General features: G+C 34.2%; 1 protein-coding gene across 1 annotated transcript in view; it reads left to right on the top strand.

Annotated features, from left to right (window-relative positions):
- The window catches only part of antxr2a (ANTXR cell adhesion molecule 2a), an 87,248-nt gene that overhangs the window by 38,821 nt on the left and 31,770 nt on the right, over positions 1 to 16,657 (top strand). The window contains 5 exon segments of the mRNA XM_058069994.1: positions 9,563 to 9,586; positions 9,588 to 9,614; positions 9,677 to 9,766; positions 14,032 to 14,202; positions 14,274 to 14,354. Coding sequence (XP_057925977.1) covers positions 9,563 to 9,586; positions 9,588 to 9,614; positions 9,677 to 9,766; positions 14,032 to 14,202; positions 14,274 to 14,354 — 393 coding nt within the window.

The following is a 16,657-nucleotide window of genomic DNA, read 5'->3' as shown; positions in this document are numbered from 1 at the left end:
ATATTTTTTTAATATTATTTTCAATATTTTTCAATATTTTTTATTCCAATATATTTTTTATTTTATTTCATTTAAAAAATTACATTATTATTTTTATTATTTTTCCAAGATAAATGAATGTCCGTGATATCGGATACAAAAATTAATAAATATTCACAAATAATATACTAATATAATAATAATCACGAAAAAAGTAATTGAAAAAAATTCTGATGAATTCCTATCCATCATTTATTTTCCCAGAAGAAACCGTGGAAACGGGAATAATAATAATATAATAATATAATAATATAATAATATAATAATATAATAATATAATAATATAATAATATAATAATATAATAATATAATAATATAATAATATAATAATATAATAATATAATAATATAATAATATAATACAAATATACGTATATACTAATATAATAATAATCCCGAAAAAAATAATAGAAAAAAAATCTGCTGAATTCCTATCCATCATTTATTTTCCCAGAGGAAACTGTGGAAACGGGAATAATAATAATAATAATATAATAATATTATAATACAAATATATACATTAATAATATAATAATACAAATATATATAATGATATAATAATAATCACGCAAGTGTCAACTTTATTGTTCTTTATTTTGTCATATTACAACTTTCTTCTTTCCATATTTTAGTAAAATGACTGCAGATTTTGTCCATTTTCATAATATTATAATTAGAATGTGCCGCGGGCCAATTAAAAAGCGCTTTGGACCCCCCCCCCTCCCATCTCACCCCCCCCCCCATCTCAGGCCTGGCATAGCCTATAGTTCTTTGTGGAAGACTAAACTCTCTCTGCCCTCGGGCCCTTTGGAAAACAGTCGCAGCCACTTTAGAAAAATCCACAACAGATTATGATGTGGGGGGGGGGGGGCACAGATGGCGGTCTTTTCCTGTGTCGATGATTTTTCTTTTTTTTTTTTTTTTTGGTTGTTTTTTGTGATAAACGCAAACGCGCCCTCCGCCGGTGCCGCCGCCGCCGCCCCCTCCCCCTCCCCCTCCCGGTCGTGATAGACGTCACCTGGCGTTGTGGACCTGAAGGGACGGGCATCCAGGATGCGATGGAAGCATATTTTGGAAAACCAACAAAGGCATTAAAATGTAAACCCCCTGCAGCATGTCTGGCCGCCGCCGTGTTTGTCTTGGTGGAGGGAGCTGCTGTTGCCTTCCACCGAGGGACGCGGCACAAGAGGAGGGCCATGTGTGCCTTGTTAATATTTAAACCCCCAGTCTGCCAGGATACGCCGGTCGGGACGAGGCCACGCTTCCCGGCTCGTTCTCTTTCACCCCCCCACACCCCCCCTCCCTCCTCTCCTCGTGTGGCTCCACGCCAGTCGAGAGGTCGCGCAAGCTGTGTGGAGCGGTAATTTCTTTGTTTGTCGTTCATTTGGAAATTAAACACAAAACGGCACGGCACTCGGACCGAATCAAAGGCGAACGCGGCCTGGAAGCACATGACTGCCGCGTCCAAATTACAAACCATTCCCGGCGAAATTGGATGCACTTTTGGACGCGCCCCCCCCCCCCTCCTTGATGTGCTAATCATGAGTCACGTTGTCAAAATAAAAGTGCGCTGGACTCCGGTGGCACCCGTTTTTGAATTCTGGTGCGGTCAGTCCAAGTCCAAGTCCAACAGATATCTCTCAGACCGATGGAAGTCCATTTTGATCTATGATTAATCACTTATTCAACTTAACTTGCTAATATGTTAATATGCTAACATGCTAACATGCTAATATGCTAATATGCTAATATGCTAATATGCTAATATGCTAATATGCTAATATGCTAATATGCTAATATGCTAATGCTAATATGCTAGTGCTAATATGCTAGTGCTAATATGCTAATATGCTAATATGACGGCATTCTGTCATTTATCTTTCGCTTCATGAAAAACGGTAACACACAGTTACAAATGGTGATTAATCCTGATTAATTTGATAAAAATCTTGACTTCCTTCATCAGTAGGAATTGGATGCACTTTTGGACGCCCCCCCCCCCCCTCCTTGATGTGCTAATCATGAGTCACGCTGTCAAAATAAAAGTGTGCTGGACTCCGGTGGCACCCGTTTTTGAATTCTGGTGCGGTCAGTCCAAGTCCAACAGATATCTCTCAGACCGATGGAAGTCCATCTTGCTCAAGCTAATTCAAGATTTATCATTGAAGGCTGTCAAAGTAGCTCGTTAATAGCACAAAGTCATTTTATTCATCACTCATCAATGAATTTGATCTATGATTAATCACTTAATCAACTTAACTTGCTAATATGCTAACATGTTAGCATATTAACATGCTAATATGCTAACATGCTAATATGCTAATATGCTAACATGCTAATATGCTAACATGCTAATATGCTAATATGCTAATATACTAATATGCTAATATGCTAATATGCTAATATGCTAATGCAAATATGTTAGTGCTAATATGCTAATATATTAATATGCTAGTATGCTAGTATGCTAGTATGCTAGTATGCTAGTATGCTAGTATGCTAGTATGCTAATATACTAATATGCTAATATGCTAATGCTAATATGCTGATATGCTAATGCTAATATGCTAGTGCTAATATGCTAATATGCTAATGCTAATATGACGGCATTCTGTCATTTATCTTTCGCTTCATGAAAAACGGCAACACACAGTTACAAATGGTGATTATTCCTGATTAATTGGATAAAAATCTGTTCTCGTTCTAAAAGTTGCTAAAGTCAAACTTTGCTACGACTTCCTTCATCAGTAGGAATTGGATGCACTTTTGGACGCCCCCCCCCCCCCTCCTTGATGTGCTAATCATGAGTCACGCTGTCAAAATAAAAGTGCGCTGGACTCCGGTGGCACCCGTTTTTGAATTCTGGTGCGGTCAGTCCAAGTCCAACAGATATCTCTCAGACCGATGGAAGTCCATCTTGCTCAAGCTAATTCAAGATTTATCATTGAAGGCTGTCAAAGTAGCTCGTTAATAGCACAAAGTCATTTTATTCATCACTCATCAATGAATTTGATCTATGATTAATCACTTAATCAACTTAACTTGCTAATATGCTAACATGTTAGCATATTAACATGCTAATATGCTAACATGCTAATATGCTAATATGCTAACATGCTAATATGCTAACATGCTAATATGCTAATATGCTAATATACTAATATGCTAATATGCTAATATGCTAATATGCTAATGCAAATATGTTAGTGCTAATATGCTAATATATTAATATGCTAGTATGCTAGTATGCTAGTATGCTAGTATGCTAGTATGCTAGTATGCTAATATACTAATATGCTAATATGCTAATGCTAATATGCTGATATGCTAATGCTAATATGCTAGTGCTAATATGCTAATATGCTAATGCTAATATGACGGCATTCTGTCATTTATCTTTCGCTTCATGAAAAACGGCAACACACAGTTACAAATGGTGATTATTCCTGATTAATTGGATAAAAATCTGTTCTCGTTCTAAAAGTTGCTAAAGTCAAACTTTGCTACGACTTCCTTCATCAGTAGGAATTGGATGCACTTTTGGATACATAAATGGTGATTAATCCTGATTAATTTGAAAACTGTGATTAATTTGATAAAAAAATCTGTTCTTGTTGCTAAAGTCAAACTTTGCTATGACTTCCTTCATTGATCATTGATTAATCACTTAATTAACTTAACTTGTTAATATGCTAATATGCTAATATGCTAATATTCTGTCATTTATCTTTCGCTTCATAAAAAACGATAACACACAGTTACAAATGGTGATTAATCCTGATTAATTTGATAAAAATCTGTTCTTGTTCTAAAAGTTGCTAAAGTCAAACTTTGCTGCGACTTCCTTCATCAGTAGGAATTGGATGCACTTTTGGACATAAATGGTGATTAATCCTGATTAATTTGAAAACTGTGATTAATTTGATTTAAAAAATCTGTTCTTGTTGTAAAAGTTGCTAAAGTCAAACTTTGCTATGACTTCCTTCATTGATCATTGATTAATCACTTAATTAACTTAACTTGTTAATATGCTAATATGTTAATATGCTAATATGCTGTCATTTATCTTTCGCTTCATGAAAAACGGTAACACACAGTTACAAATGGTGATTAATCCTGATTAATTTGAAAACTGTGATTAATTTGATAAGAAATGAAACCAGTTGGGAACCAGTTCTACAAACCTTCCACTGATTGGGTGAAATATACGTAAACGTACAAAAACCAATGACTAAGGATTATCGAAACCAGTTGGGAACCAGTTCCACAAACCTTCCACGTGACCTATGGTTTTGAACAGATCGGGCCAAGAAAGCCTTCTACGGTATCCCGGTGTCTGACCTTAGACCCTTGGACGACCATCACGTTATCCCACCCACCCGTGTGCAGGTCATGGACGTTCCCACGTGGCCCCGTCCGTTCCCCCCCCCGTGTTGTCATGTGGTTTTAGTCGTTAGTCGGATTTTAATTACGCATCAAAGTACCGCTCCACACATCTGTCCATCAGGTAGCCGGGAAAGAGCATTTGTGCGATGCCGTATTTATCCCACAATATGTCCCGAAAATCTGCTCGGTAATTACTGGGCAAGCGGGGGAGGGGTGGTAGGGGGGTAATCCTGCGAGCGTAAGGTGTGGTGGGAATGATGTTGGGCAGCGTATGGAAAGGTCGCCGTTGCCCGGATTTGCTTTACAAGCGCCCGCGTGTCAAAGAGGAATTAATTAACCCTAATTGATTATTTTTCATCATTCTAATGACGACGGCGTGTGATGGCGTCCCGACGTTTTACGGTGTGGGAAACAGCTGTTAGGATCTATGATATGCTCTTTCCACCCCCCCCCCACTCGCACCCCCCCCCCCCCCCCCCCACCACCGCTCCGCAAAAGCAATTTAGCAAATGCATAAGCAGCCACCACACGCTTTCTTGGATGACTTATGGACAAAAGGTCCTTTCCCCTTTTGCTGAGTAGTATTATGGAAATGGGGAGCATTGAACTCGTTCAATAGCGGCCATTTTTCAAAAGACAACCACTCACTAGCGGCCATTTTTAGACGACTGTGACTCCTCCTTCAAGGCACACCGAATATTTTGTTAAGATTTGACTCCTGTGTTTCATTGTTGAGTTTACCGTTTTTTTTTAGTAACCAGCAGTAAAAACATATAGGTCACTTTCAGGAAAATATCAGTTCCTAACTAAAAAAAAACCAAAAAAAAAGTAGAACTGTACCAATATATTTATTCACAAAAATAATACCTTGGGCTGCACGGTGGTCGAGTGGTTAGTGACCCGAGTTCAATTCCATCCTCAGCTATCTCTGTGTGGAGTTTTCTCCGGGGACTCCCAGTTTCCTCACACATAATTGTCCTCTCCAAATTGTCCATAGGTATGAATGTGCCCTGTGATTGGCTGATTGGCCACCAGTCCCGGGTGGACCCCACCTCTCGCCCCAAGACAGCTGGGATAGGCTCCAGCACCCCCAGTGACTGACTGAATGAATGAATGAATAATACCTTGAACTATTTAAAAATTTTGCATTTGGACAAGTGGTTAGCATGTTAGCATGTTAGCATGTTAGCCACACAGTCAGGAGATGGCGAAGACCTGGGTTCGAATCTCTGCGGAGTTTACTCGTACTCCGGTTTCCTTCCAATTCAAAAAAAAACATGCTAGGTTAATTAGCGACTCCAAATTGTCCATAGGTATGAATGTGAGTGTGAATGGTTGTTTGTCTATATGTGCCATGTGATTGGCTGTCAGTCCCGAGTGGACCCCGCCCCCTCGCTGGAAGACAGTAAATAAATGTCTTTGTCTTCCTATTGGAAGGAATCAGGCCTAAACTCAACCAAAGTGTCCAATAAGACTACTTTTTCAATCCGTCTGCAGGGAGTGGGGAGGGGACGGGGGGACGGGGGGACGGGGGCGATTATCTGGATCCAGTTGAAACTAATATCCCCAACATCTCTTCTTCTTGCGGGCTCAGCTTCTAAAACCTGCAGCTCATCGTCCGTATATTCAGGCTCAAAAAGATAAAACCGCCGATCCTCATTTGGCCAAACGTGGTCTCACGAAGGCTGCCATGATTAGCGGCGGCAAGCTAGGAGTTCAGTTTGGACTTTTTTGTAGATGGCACATTTTTTTTCTCTTCATATTTTGACTTCATTCTTGCAATATGACAACTGATTTTTTTCATTTTTGCGGTTTTAGTTTTCCAGTTTTTAGTTTTTTGTTTTATGTGCCAGAGCCAATAAAAAAAGAGTCGTGGGCCGCACATAGGCCCCGGTACGCACTTTGGAAAACAAATGTGTTAAATAATAGGCCTGAAAATAATAAAAAAAAAATGGATATAACTTAAATCCAAGCAAAATTCAATATCAAAATTAAAATAATAAAAATGTCTTAAACGTGTAAAAAAATAAACTAAAAATTACTTAATAGTGTAAAAAATATTAAAAATAGAAATGATGTAAAAGTGTTTAAAATTATTAAAAGTACAAATGTGGTAAATAATAGTGTAAAAAAATAATTTAAACAATAATAATGACTTAAATAAAAGTGTAAAAAATAATTTAAACAATAATAATGACTTAAATAAAAGTGTAAAAAATAGGTTTCATTTAACTTAATTACCAGTGTAAAAATAACGAAATTAAAATCAGAAAAATGTCTCAAAAGTGTAAAAAAAATAAAATAAAAATGACTTAATAGTCTAGAAATGGCGTAAAAGTGTTTAAAATTATTAAAAGTAAAAATGTGTTAAATAATAGTGTTGAAAATAATTTAAAAAAATGCATATAACTTAAATCCAAGCAAAATTCAATATCAAAATTAAAATAATAAAAATGTCTTAAACGTGAAAAAAATAAACTAAAAATTACTTAATAGTGTAAAAAATATTAAAAGTAGAAATGACGTAAAAGTGTTTAAAATTATTAAAAGTACAAATGTGGTAAATAATAGTGTAAAAATTATTTAAACAATACTAATGACTTAAATAAAAGTGTAAAAAATAATTTAAACAATAATAATGACTTAAATAAAAGTGTAAAAATAACGAAATTAAAATAAGAAAAATGTCTCAAAAGTGTAAAATAAAAATGACTTAATAGTCTAGAAATGGCGTAAAAGTGTTTAAAATTATTAAAAATAAAAATGTGTTAAATAATAGTGTTGAAAATAATTAAAAAAAAGGTCTTAATAGTGTAAAAAATAAAAATTGAAATTACTTAAAAGTTCTTAAAATATTATTATAAAAAATAATTAAAATAGAAACGAAAAGCGTAAAAGTGTTTAAAATGATTAAAATGAAAAATGTCTTAAATAATAATATAGCAAATAATACACAATAGATATAATTTAGGGGGTCACCACAGCAAATCAATCTCTTCAATATCAAAATTAAAATAATAAAAATGTGTTAAAAAAATTAATTTTAAAAAATGGATATAACTTAAATAGAAGCAAAATTTATCTTCTTTCTCTTTGGGCTTTTCCCTTCAGGGGTCGCCACAGCAAATTAATCTCCTCAGTATCAAAATTAAAATAATAAAAATGTGTAAAAAAAAAAATAAAAATGTCTTAATAGTGTAAAAAATAAAAATTGAAATGACTTAAAAGTTTGTAAAAAATTATTAAAAGTAATCAATCTCCTCAATATCAAAATGAAAATAATAAAATGTCTTAAAAATGTAAAAAAAATAAATAAAAATGTCTTAAAAATGTAAAAAAATAAATAAAAATGTCTTAATAGTGTAAAAAAATATATTGAAATGAAAAAAAAATATTATTATAAAAAATAATTGAAATAGAAACAAAAAACGTAAAAGTGTTTAAAATGATTAAAACTAAAAATGTGTTAAATAATACACAATAGATATAATTTAATGAAAGTGAAAATAAAAAAAATGGATATAACAAATAGAAGCGAAATTCATCTTCTTTCTCTTTGGGCTTTTCCTTTCAGGGGTCACCACAGCAAATCCATCTCTCAAAATTAAATATAAAATTAAAATAATAAAAATGTCTTAAAAGTGTAAAAAAAAATAAATTAAAATGACTTAATAATCTAAAAAAATACTAAAAATAGAAATGACATAAAAGTGATTTAAAAAAATTCTGTGTTGTATGGAATGTAGCATAAAGAATGATCTCGGAGACGCCACGTATGTTTCGGCGGGGGAAAGGTTGTGTGACATGTGACAAATGTCGGTGTCAGACTCGCCCGGCGTGCTCGGATGCGCACGTCGTCAAAATAAAAGTCCGGCAGAGGCATCCTGTCCGGGAGCGGGATGGCGTTGTTGGCGAGCTGCCACTCACGCCTCGTAAAACAAGCGTAAAATAATGAATAAAAATGACTTAAAAGTTAAAAAAATAACAGAAATAGAAATGACATAAAAGTAAAAATGTGTTAAATAATAGTGTAAAAAAATAGCTAAATAAAAATGTCTTAAAAGTGTAAAACAATAAATACAAATGACTCAATTGTGGAAAAAAAATACTAAAAATAAAAACGACATAAAAGCGGTTAAAATGGTTAAAAGTAAAAATGTGTTAAATAATAGTGTAGAAAATAATTTAAAAAAATAGTAATGACTTAAATAAAAGTGTAAAAAAATAGGTATAAATTAACTTAAATACCAGCTTAAAAATAACTAAATTAAAATAATAAAAATGTCTTAAAAGTGTAAAACAATAAATAAAAATAATATAGTAGTGTAAAAAATAATACAAATAGAAATGACGTAAAAGTGTTGAAAATGATTAAAAGTAAAAATGTGTTAAATAATTAAAAAAATAATACTGACTTAAATAAAAGTAAAAAAAAAGGTATAACTTAACTTAAATACCAGTGTAAAAACAGCAAAATTAAAATAATAAAAATGTCTTAAAATTGTAAAAATAAATAAAAATGACTTAATAGTCTAAAAAATAACAAAAATAGAAATGATGTAAAAGTGTTTAAAATTATTAAAAGTAAAAATGTGTTAAATAAGCGTTGTTGGCGAGCTGCCACTCACGCCTCGTCAAAGGAAAGACGTCGGCGTCTGTGACTGACTGCCTACGTGCTCCCCCTCAGACTGGGGCTGGATGGCCGCCCGGGGGACGCCGCCCCCCCCCCTTTTTCACCATCTTATTGGAGCTAATTAACTCCTTAGGACTTTGTGATTGAGGTAGCGGGGAGCGGGAAGGGGGGGGAGGCATGGGAGCACTGAACCCCGTCCAATTAATTAAGAGCCAAACGGGACGCCCCCCCCCCAGCCCCCACCCCGTCAACAAGTTGATTTTCAGCTTTCCTTTATATTTACACGAGGGGGCGGGGGGGTGATGTTGGTTTACAATCCTTGTAATCAGTAGTCAGCAAAGGAGGGGGTGGGGGGCGTGGGGGGCGTGGGGGGCGTGGGGGCGGGGGGGGCGGTTCCTATTTTTGACTCAGTCGCCCGTCACCTGTCAGCCTCTCGTCACGACACCGTGCCTTCGCCGACATCTCCTGATGGACTCGTTGCTGACACGCTCCTCTCTTTATCCAGGTCATCAAAGACCCGCCGCCACCGCCCCCCACCTTCACGACCCCCGCCACCCGTGAGTACCGCTGCCGTGAATATCACCGCCGCATAGCAAGTTGAGCCAATATTCGATTTCAGGAGCCCGAGCCGCTGGCCAAGAAGAAATGGCCGACGGTTGACGCCTCCTACTACGGAGGAAGAGGAGCTGGAGGCATCAAGCGCATGGAGGTGAGCGTTCCCTCGTGGGGATGGGGACCCTTCCCCAACCCATGGGAACCCATCAGGGGCCCAGACCCCCCTACTGGAGTATTGACCAGCATAAATACACATCACTATAAGAAATACAGACATGAATGAATACATTAATGATACAATAAAATGACTATTCATCACTTCAATAAAAGTAGAAAATATATAAAGAACCATTTATTGAAATGGTTAAAAATGACTATAATAGTACTAAATTACTTTTTTTAAATTAAATTATTTAAATGCAGTAAAAGTATAAAATATGTAAGTAAAATTACATACATAAATAAAGTATTTCAATAAGTGTACAAATGTGTAAATATAAAAGGAAGTGTAAAAAAAACTACTTATAAAATGTAAATACTGTAAAATAAATAAATACATGGATGAAGGAAAAAAACATTTAAAAAAATTCATAAAAATTTAAAAAACAATCATGACTTAATAAAAGTGTAAAAAAATGAATAAAAAAGACTTAAAAGTGTAAAAAATAACAGAAATGACATAAAAGTAAAAATGTGTTAAATAATAGTGTAAAAAATAATTCAAAAAATAATAATGACTTAAATAAAAGTGTAAAAAATAGATATAACTTAAATACCAGTGTAAAAATAGCTAAATTAAAATAATAAAAATGTAGTAAGTGTAAAACAATAAATAAAAATGATTCAATAGTGTAAAAAAAAAAACATAAAAATGACGTAAAAGTGGTTAAAATGGTTAAAAGTAAAAATGTGTTAAATAATAGTGTAGAAAATAATTTAAAAAAATAATAATGACTTAAATAAAAGTGTAAAAAAATAGGTATAAATGAACTTAAATACCAGCTTAAAAATAACTAAATTAAAATAATAAAAATGTCTTAAAAGGGTAAAACAATAAATAAAAATGACTTAATAGTGTAAAAAAATAATAAAAAATAGAAATGACGTAAAAGTGGTTAAAACGATTATAAGCAAAAATGTGTTAAATAATATTGTTGAAAATAATACCAACAGGATATATAAAGTAAAAATGTGTTAAATAATAGTGTAGAAAATAATTTAAAAAATAATAATGACTTAAATAAAAGTGTAAAAAAAATAAGTATACTAACAACTACCAGTGTAAAAATGGCGAAATTAAAATAAAAAATCTTAAAATTAATAAAAAAATAAATAAAAATGACTTAATAGTCTAAAAAAATAACAAAAATAGAAATGATGTAAAAGTGTTTAAAATGATGATAAGTAAAAATGTGTTAAATAATAGTGTAGAAAATCATTTAAAAAAATAATAATGACTTAAATAAAAGTGTAAAAAATAGGTATAAATTAACTTAAATACCTGTTTGAAAATAGCTAAATTAAAATAATAAAAATGTCTTAAAAGGGTAAAACAATAAATAAAAATTACTTAATAGTGTAAAAAAAATAATAAAAATAGAAATAACGTAAAAGTGTTTAAAATTGTTAAAAGTAAAAATGTGTTAAATAATAGTGTAGAAAATAATTTAAAAAATAATAATGACTTAAATAAAAGTGTAAAAGAAATAGGTATAACTTAACTTAAATACCAGTGTAAAAACAGCAAAATTAAAATAATAAAAATGTCTTAAAATTGTAAAAAAAAATAAAAATAGAAATGACTTAATAGTCTAGAAATGAGGTAAAAGTGTTTACAATTATTAAAAGTAAATATGTGTTAAATGAGAGTGTTGAAAATAATACAAAAGGATATAACTTAAATACAAGCAAAATTCTTTCTCTTTGGGCTTTTCCCTTCAGAATTAAAATAATAAAAATTATGTAAAAATGTAGAAAATATAAATAATAATAATATATAATATATAATAATATATTATAAATATAATAATATATAAAATAATATACAATATAATATATATTATTACATAATATAATAAATATAATATACAATATAAAAAATTATATAATATATAAAAAATATACTAAAAATAAATGACTGAAATAAGTGTGAAAATATTAAAAAAGACTATAAATGGCGATGATGTGATGACATGTGCTGCCCAAACAACTGTACGCCAAAAAAACACACCACTCTGAACGCGAGTGGCGTACCACCACCAGTGGGGTCGGGCGGGTGGGGGGCTGGTTGGTGGGCGGCTTGGCGTTGGAGTCATGTGTGTCAACTTGAAGCGGGTCAAGACAAAAGCAAAGCGCTGATGCTCGGCCTTTTCTCCGCTGCCAGAAGTTTGTCGAGTTCGCCGACCATTCGCTCGCCCGTCCGCCCGTCCGTCCGTCCGTCTCGATGTTGACGACTTTGACATGACAGGCTGTCTTTCGCCGTCCAGTCCCCATCGCGTCACGTCATCGCCGCCATGACGGATTGAGGCGCCGTCAAGATGACATCTCCATAGCCCCTCCCCCCCACCATCACTTCCTGTGAGCTCATATGAATCCATAGCAGGGATTTCCCAGCATCCTCGGGGAGCTTCTACTTTGTAGTTCTTCCCGTGGAGCTTCCATACCTTCTCTCTCTTCTTCGTGTTGCTGCTTGATCGACATCCACCTGTCGTCACGCGCGGGCAAAACGTCTTCCGCCGCCGCCGCCAGCAATCCAAAGAAGGCGTTGAGAAGATCTTTTATTCATGACGAAACGATGGAGGCTCCTTGATGATGGCGGAAAGCTGTTGTCGATTGTCACGGCGTAACCTGCAGCTCGGAAGGGGCGGCGCTAATTACTCACCTCTTCGTCTTCCGAAGCGCCTCCTCGCAGCAGATGTGATGCGTTGCGTTTGAACCCGGCGTTCGCACCCCCCCCCCCCGTGTGAGTGTGATTAGCGCTCCGTTGTCTCCCTGGAGACTCGGTTCGTCCTCACGCTGCTGGGAAGGAGGGACCCGTGGGTCCGCCGCCTGCAGCAGATCCAGACGTGACTGACCTGTTTGGGACCAGAAACCTGCACCTCGTACGCGAACCTCCAGTCGTCGGGGCTGCCCAAATGTACCAATTTGGTGCTTTACTTTAGTAAATGTTAGAAATGGTGGAAAATACAGCTAAAAAGGACTTAAAAGTGTACTTAAAATGAATACAAATGACTATAAAAATGTGTATGAAATATAATATAATAATAATAATAATAATATAATAATAAATAAATAAGATGTCAAATATAAATAAATCTAAGAAAATATATAATATATTTATAAAAGGATAAAAGTGACTACAATCAAAACATTAAAATATATAAAAATAACTGACTTAAGTAAAAGTGGGAAAAAAAATTATAAAAATAAAATGACTTCAATAAAAGTAAAAAAATAAAAATTACCTAAGTATAAAAATAATACAAATAATGAAAAAAATTATTAATAAAAAGTGTTCACAATTCTAAAAATAAAAATGAGTTAAATAAAAGTGTAAAAATAATACAAATAAATACGCCTTAAATAAAATTGTAAAAATTAAAAAAACAATAAAAGCTTAAAAATAATACACTACTATAAATGATTTAAATACAATTATAAAATATATAAATACATAATGCAATAAATAACAATTAAACGACATACAAATCTACAAATACAAATAAATATGATATAAATGTAAGAAAATATACAATATAAAAATATATATTTATAAAAGGATAAAAGTGACTTAAATTAATATATATATATATATATATATATATATAAATAACTACTTAAGTAAAAGTGAAAAAAAATTATAAAAGTAAAATGACTTCAATAAAAGTAAAAAAAAATTAATGAAAATTACATAAAACTGTCCACAATTTTTAAAATAAAAATGAATTAAATAATAGTGTAAAAATATTACAAATAAAAACGGCTATAAAATAAAATAAAAAGGTTAAAAAAGCAATAAAAGCATAAAAATAATACAAATGACTTAAAATGATTTAAAATGACTTCAATAAAGTTAAAAGAAATATTGAAAATTATGTAAAACTGTAATAATAAAAATAAAATAAAAATGAGTTAAATAATAGTGTAAAAATAAAAAAGCAATAAAAGCATAAAAATAATACAAATGGCTTTAAATGATTTAAATACAATGATAAAATATTTAAATACATATGCAATAAATAAGAATGAAATCAATAGTTTCAATAATGAATAACTTCAAAAAAAAGTAACAAATATATAAATATAATAATTCCAAATGAGAAATAAATAAGTGGGTTGCAATTGAATGACCTTTTGTAAATGTACCCCCCCCCCCCCCCCCCCAAAATGGCGTCTCACCGGGCAACGCTACACATGCAGGTGCGCTGGGGCGAGAGGGGCTCCACGGAAGAAGGGGCCCGCCTGGAGAAAGCCAAGAACGCGGTGGTGTCCATGCCCGAGGACGCGGAGGAGCCCATGGTGAAGCGGCCCGCCTCCAAGCCCCCCCGCACCTACCACCGGGCCGAGAACAAGTGGTACACGCCCATCAAGGTGCGGACTGCTTTAGGAAAATCCATTTTCTTTGCTTGGTCCTAAAACCAAGGTCGCTCTCCTTCCCTCAGGGTCGTTTGGACGCCTTGTGGGCTTTGATGCGACGGCAGTACGACCGCGTGTCCCTCATGCGACCCACCTCGGCGGACCAGGTATGTTGGAGAAACCTTTCTAGGTTTTGGAAATCCAAGTAAATACATCTGGAATAGGTGCAGATTCTGGTAGATCTAGAAAGCTTTGTGTGTCGGTTATTGTGTGTAGCTGCTCTATAGGAGTGCACGACTCAACACAAAGGGCCGAAAAATTTGCATAATATGTCCCGTGTTTAATATTTAAAGTATTATTTTACCTCAGAAGTTTATTCTTAAAAAATGTAAACTTTCTTCATAATAATAACAATAATAATAATAATAATACATTTTATTTATTTATTTATTTTATGCATTTTATGTAACTTTTCAAAATACTCAAAGACACTTTTCTAACGTAAATGTATTTGTATTTTTTTCCCTAAGCAAATTTTCTAAGAAAAAGTTACAACTTTATTTGGGTATTTTTCTGGTAATATTTACAATTTTTCTTTGATAATTCAACTCTATGCTGGTAATGACATTTTTTTCATGTAAAAATTTCAACTTTCTTCATAAATGTATTTGTATTTTTTTTTTTTCAAAATTTCAATTCCCCAAACTAATTTTCTAAAAAAAAAGTTACAACTTTATTTTGGTATTTTTCTGGTAATATTTACGATTTTTTCTTTGATAATTCAACTCTATGCTGGTAATGACATTTTTTCTTGTAAAAATTTCAACTTTCTTCATAAATGTATTTGTATTTTTTTTTTTCAAAATTTCAATTCCCCAAGCTAATTTTCTTAAAAAACAGTTACAACTTTATTTTGGTATTTTTCTGGTAATTTTTCTGGTAATATGATTTTTTTTTCTTTGATAATTCAACTCTATGCTGGTAATGACATTTTTTTCTTGTAAAAATGTCAACTTTTTTCATAAATGCATTTGTATTTTTTTTTCTAAATTTAAATTCCCCAAGCTACTTTTCTAAAAAAAAAAAAAAAAAAAAAAGTTACAACTTTATTTGGGTATTTTTCTGGTAATATTTACAATTTTTCTTTGATAATTCAACTCTATGCTGGTAATGACATTTTTTTCTTGTAAAAATGTCAACTTTTTTCATAAATGCATTTGTATTTTTTTTCTAAATTTAAATTCCCCAAACTAATTTTCTTTAAAAAAAAAGTTACAACTTTATTTTGGTATTTTTCTGGTAATATTTAATTTTTTTTCTTTGATAATTCAACTCTATGCTGGTAATGACATTTTTTTCCCTTATGATATTATAAGTTTATTTTCAGAGAATTGCAACTTCTGGTTAAAATTTAACCCCCCCCCCCCAAAAAAAAAAATTTTTTCCATAATATTTTGACTTTATTCTGGTAAGGTGATAACTTTATCCTTAGTTTTTACGAATATCAAAGACTTTTATCCGTTATGTTTGACAGAAACAACAACTTATTTTTTTAGATTATATTTTTCGAATGTGCCGCCGGCTGCAAATGGGCCCCAGGCCGCATGTTGGACACCCCATACTGAATGACATCCTGTGGGATGCATAGATTAGACTCCCGTGTTTCATCAGAAAGCAACAGTTTGTTTTTATCTTTTTCCGTTCTTTAGTAATGAGCAGTAGAACATCGGTAAGTTTCAGGGAAATATCCGTTCCCAACTACAATCGCTTTGACGCCATATGATGCTATAAAATAACAATTGGAGTCCCTGAAGTTGAAAGTGTGAGGAACGGTGTATGTGGATGTCACATGACATGGAAGGGGGGGGTGCATCACAGTGAGGTGGTGGTGGTGGGGGGGGGGGGGTGGGGGGGGGGGGGGGGTGGGGCGGCTTTGATGGCGGACAGGAACCCTCCCGGGTCATGAATGTTTCAACGCGCCTCATCCGCCGAGGTCCCGGGACTCGTACAGGTGTAAGGAAGCAGGTTGTCAGCGACATCTGTTCGGCACGGGTCGCCGCCCTCCATCTTTCCCACGGGCACCCCCCCCCCCCCCCAAACCCCCCCCCCCCCCCCCCCCCCCAAGCCAAAACTCTCACACAGTCCAAAGCCACTGTTGGATTTCCAGCACATGCAGAAAAGAGAGACAGAGATGTTTTTTTGGTCCCCCTCCGCCCCCACGTTTAGAGCCCGGGGGCCTTGGACACCAAAGGTAGAGTGGGGGTGGACACAGCTGCAGTGGCGAAGTGGCCCCGGGCGCAAATAAAGACATGTAATGTGCTTTGACTGCGTTGTCGGTGAGCGCCGGGACCCGGGGAGGCACTTCAGAGCCAACTTAACATCTGCCGCCAAGTTTTGCCCCCGTCGACTGGGGACAGCAGGTAGGGGAGGATGGAGGGACGGGGGGGGCACGGATGGATGGAGGGATGGA

Source organism: Doryrhamphus excisus, chromosome 4 (assembly GCF_030265055.1).
Source record: "Doryrhamphus excisus isolate RoL2022-K1 chromosome 4, RoL_Dexc_1.0, whole genome shotgun sequence".
NCBI lineage: Eukaryota > Metazoa > Chordata > Actinopteri > Syngnathiformes > Syngnathidae > Doryrhamphus > Doryrhamphus excisus.
Note: the sequence above shows the minus strand (reverse complement) of the source record. Positions and strands in the feature narration are given on the sequence as shown.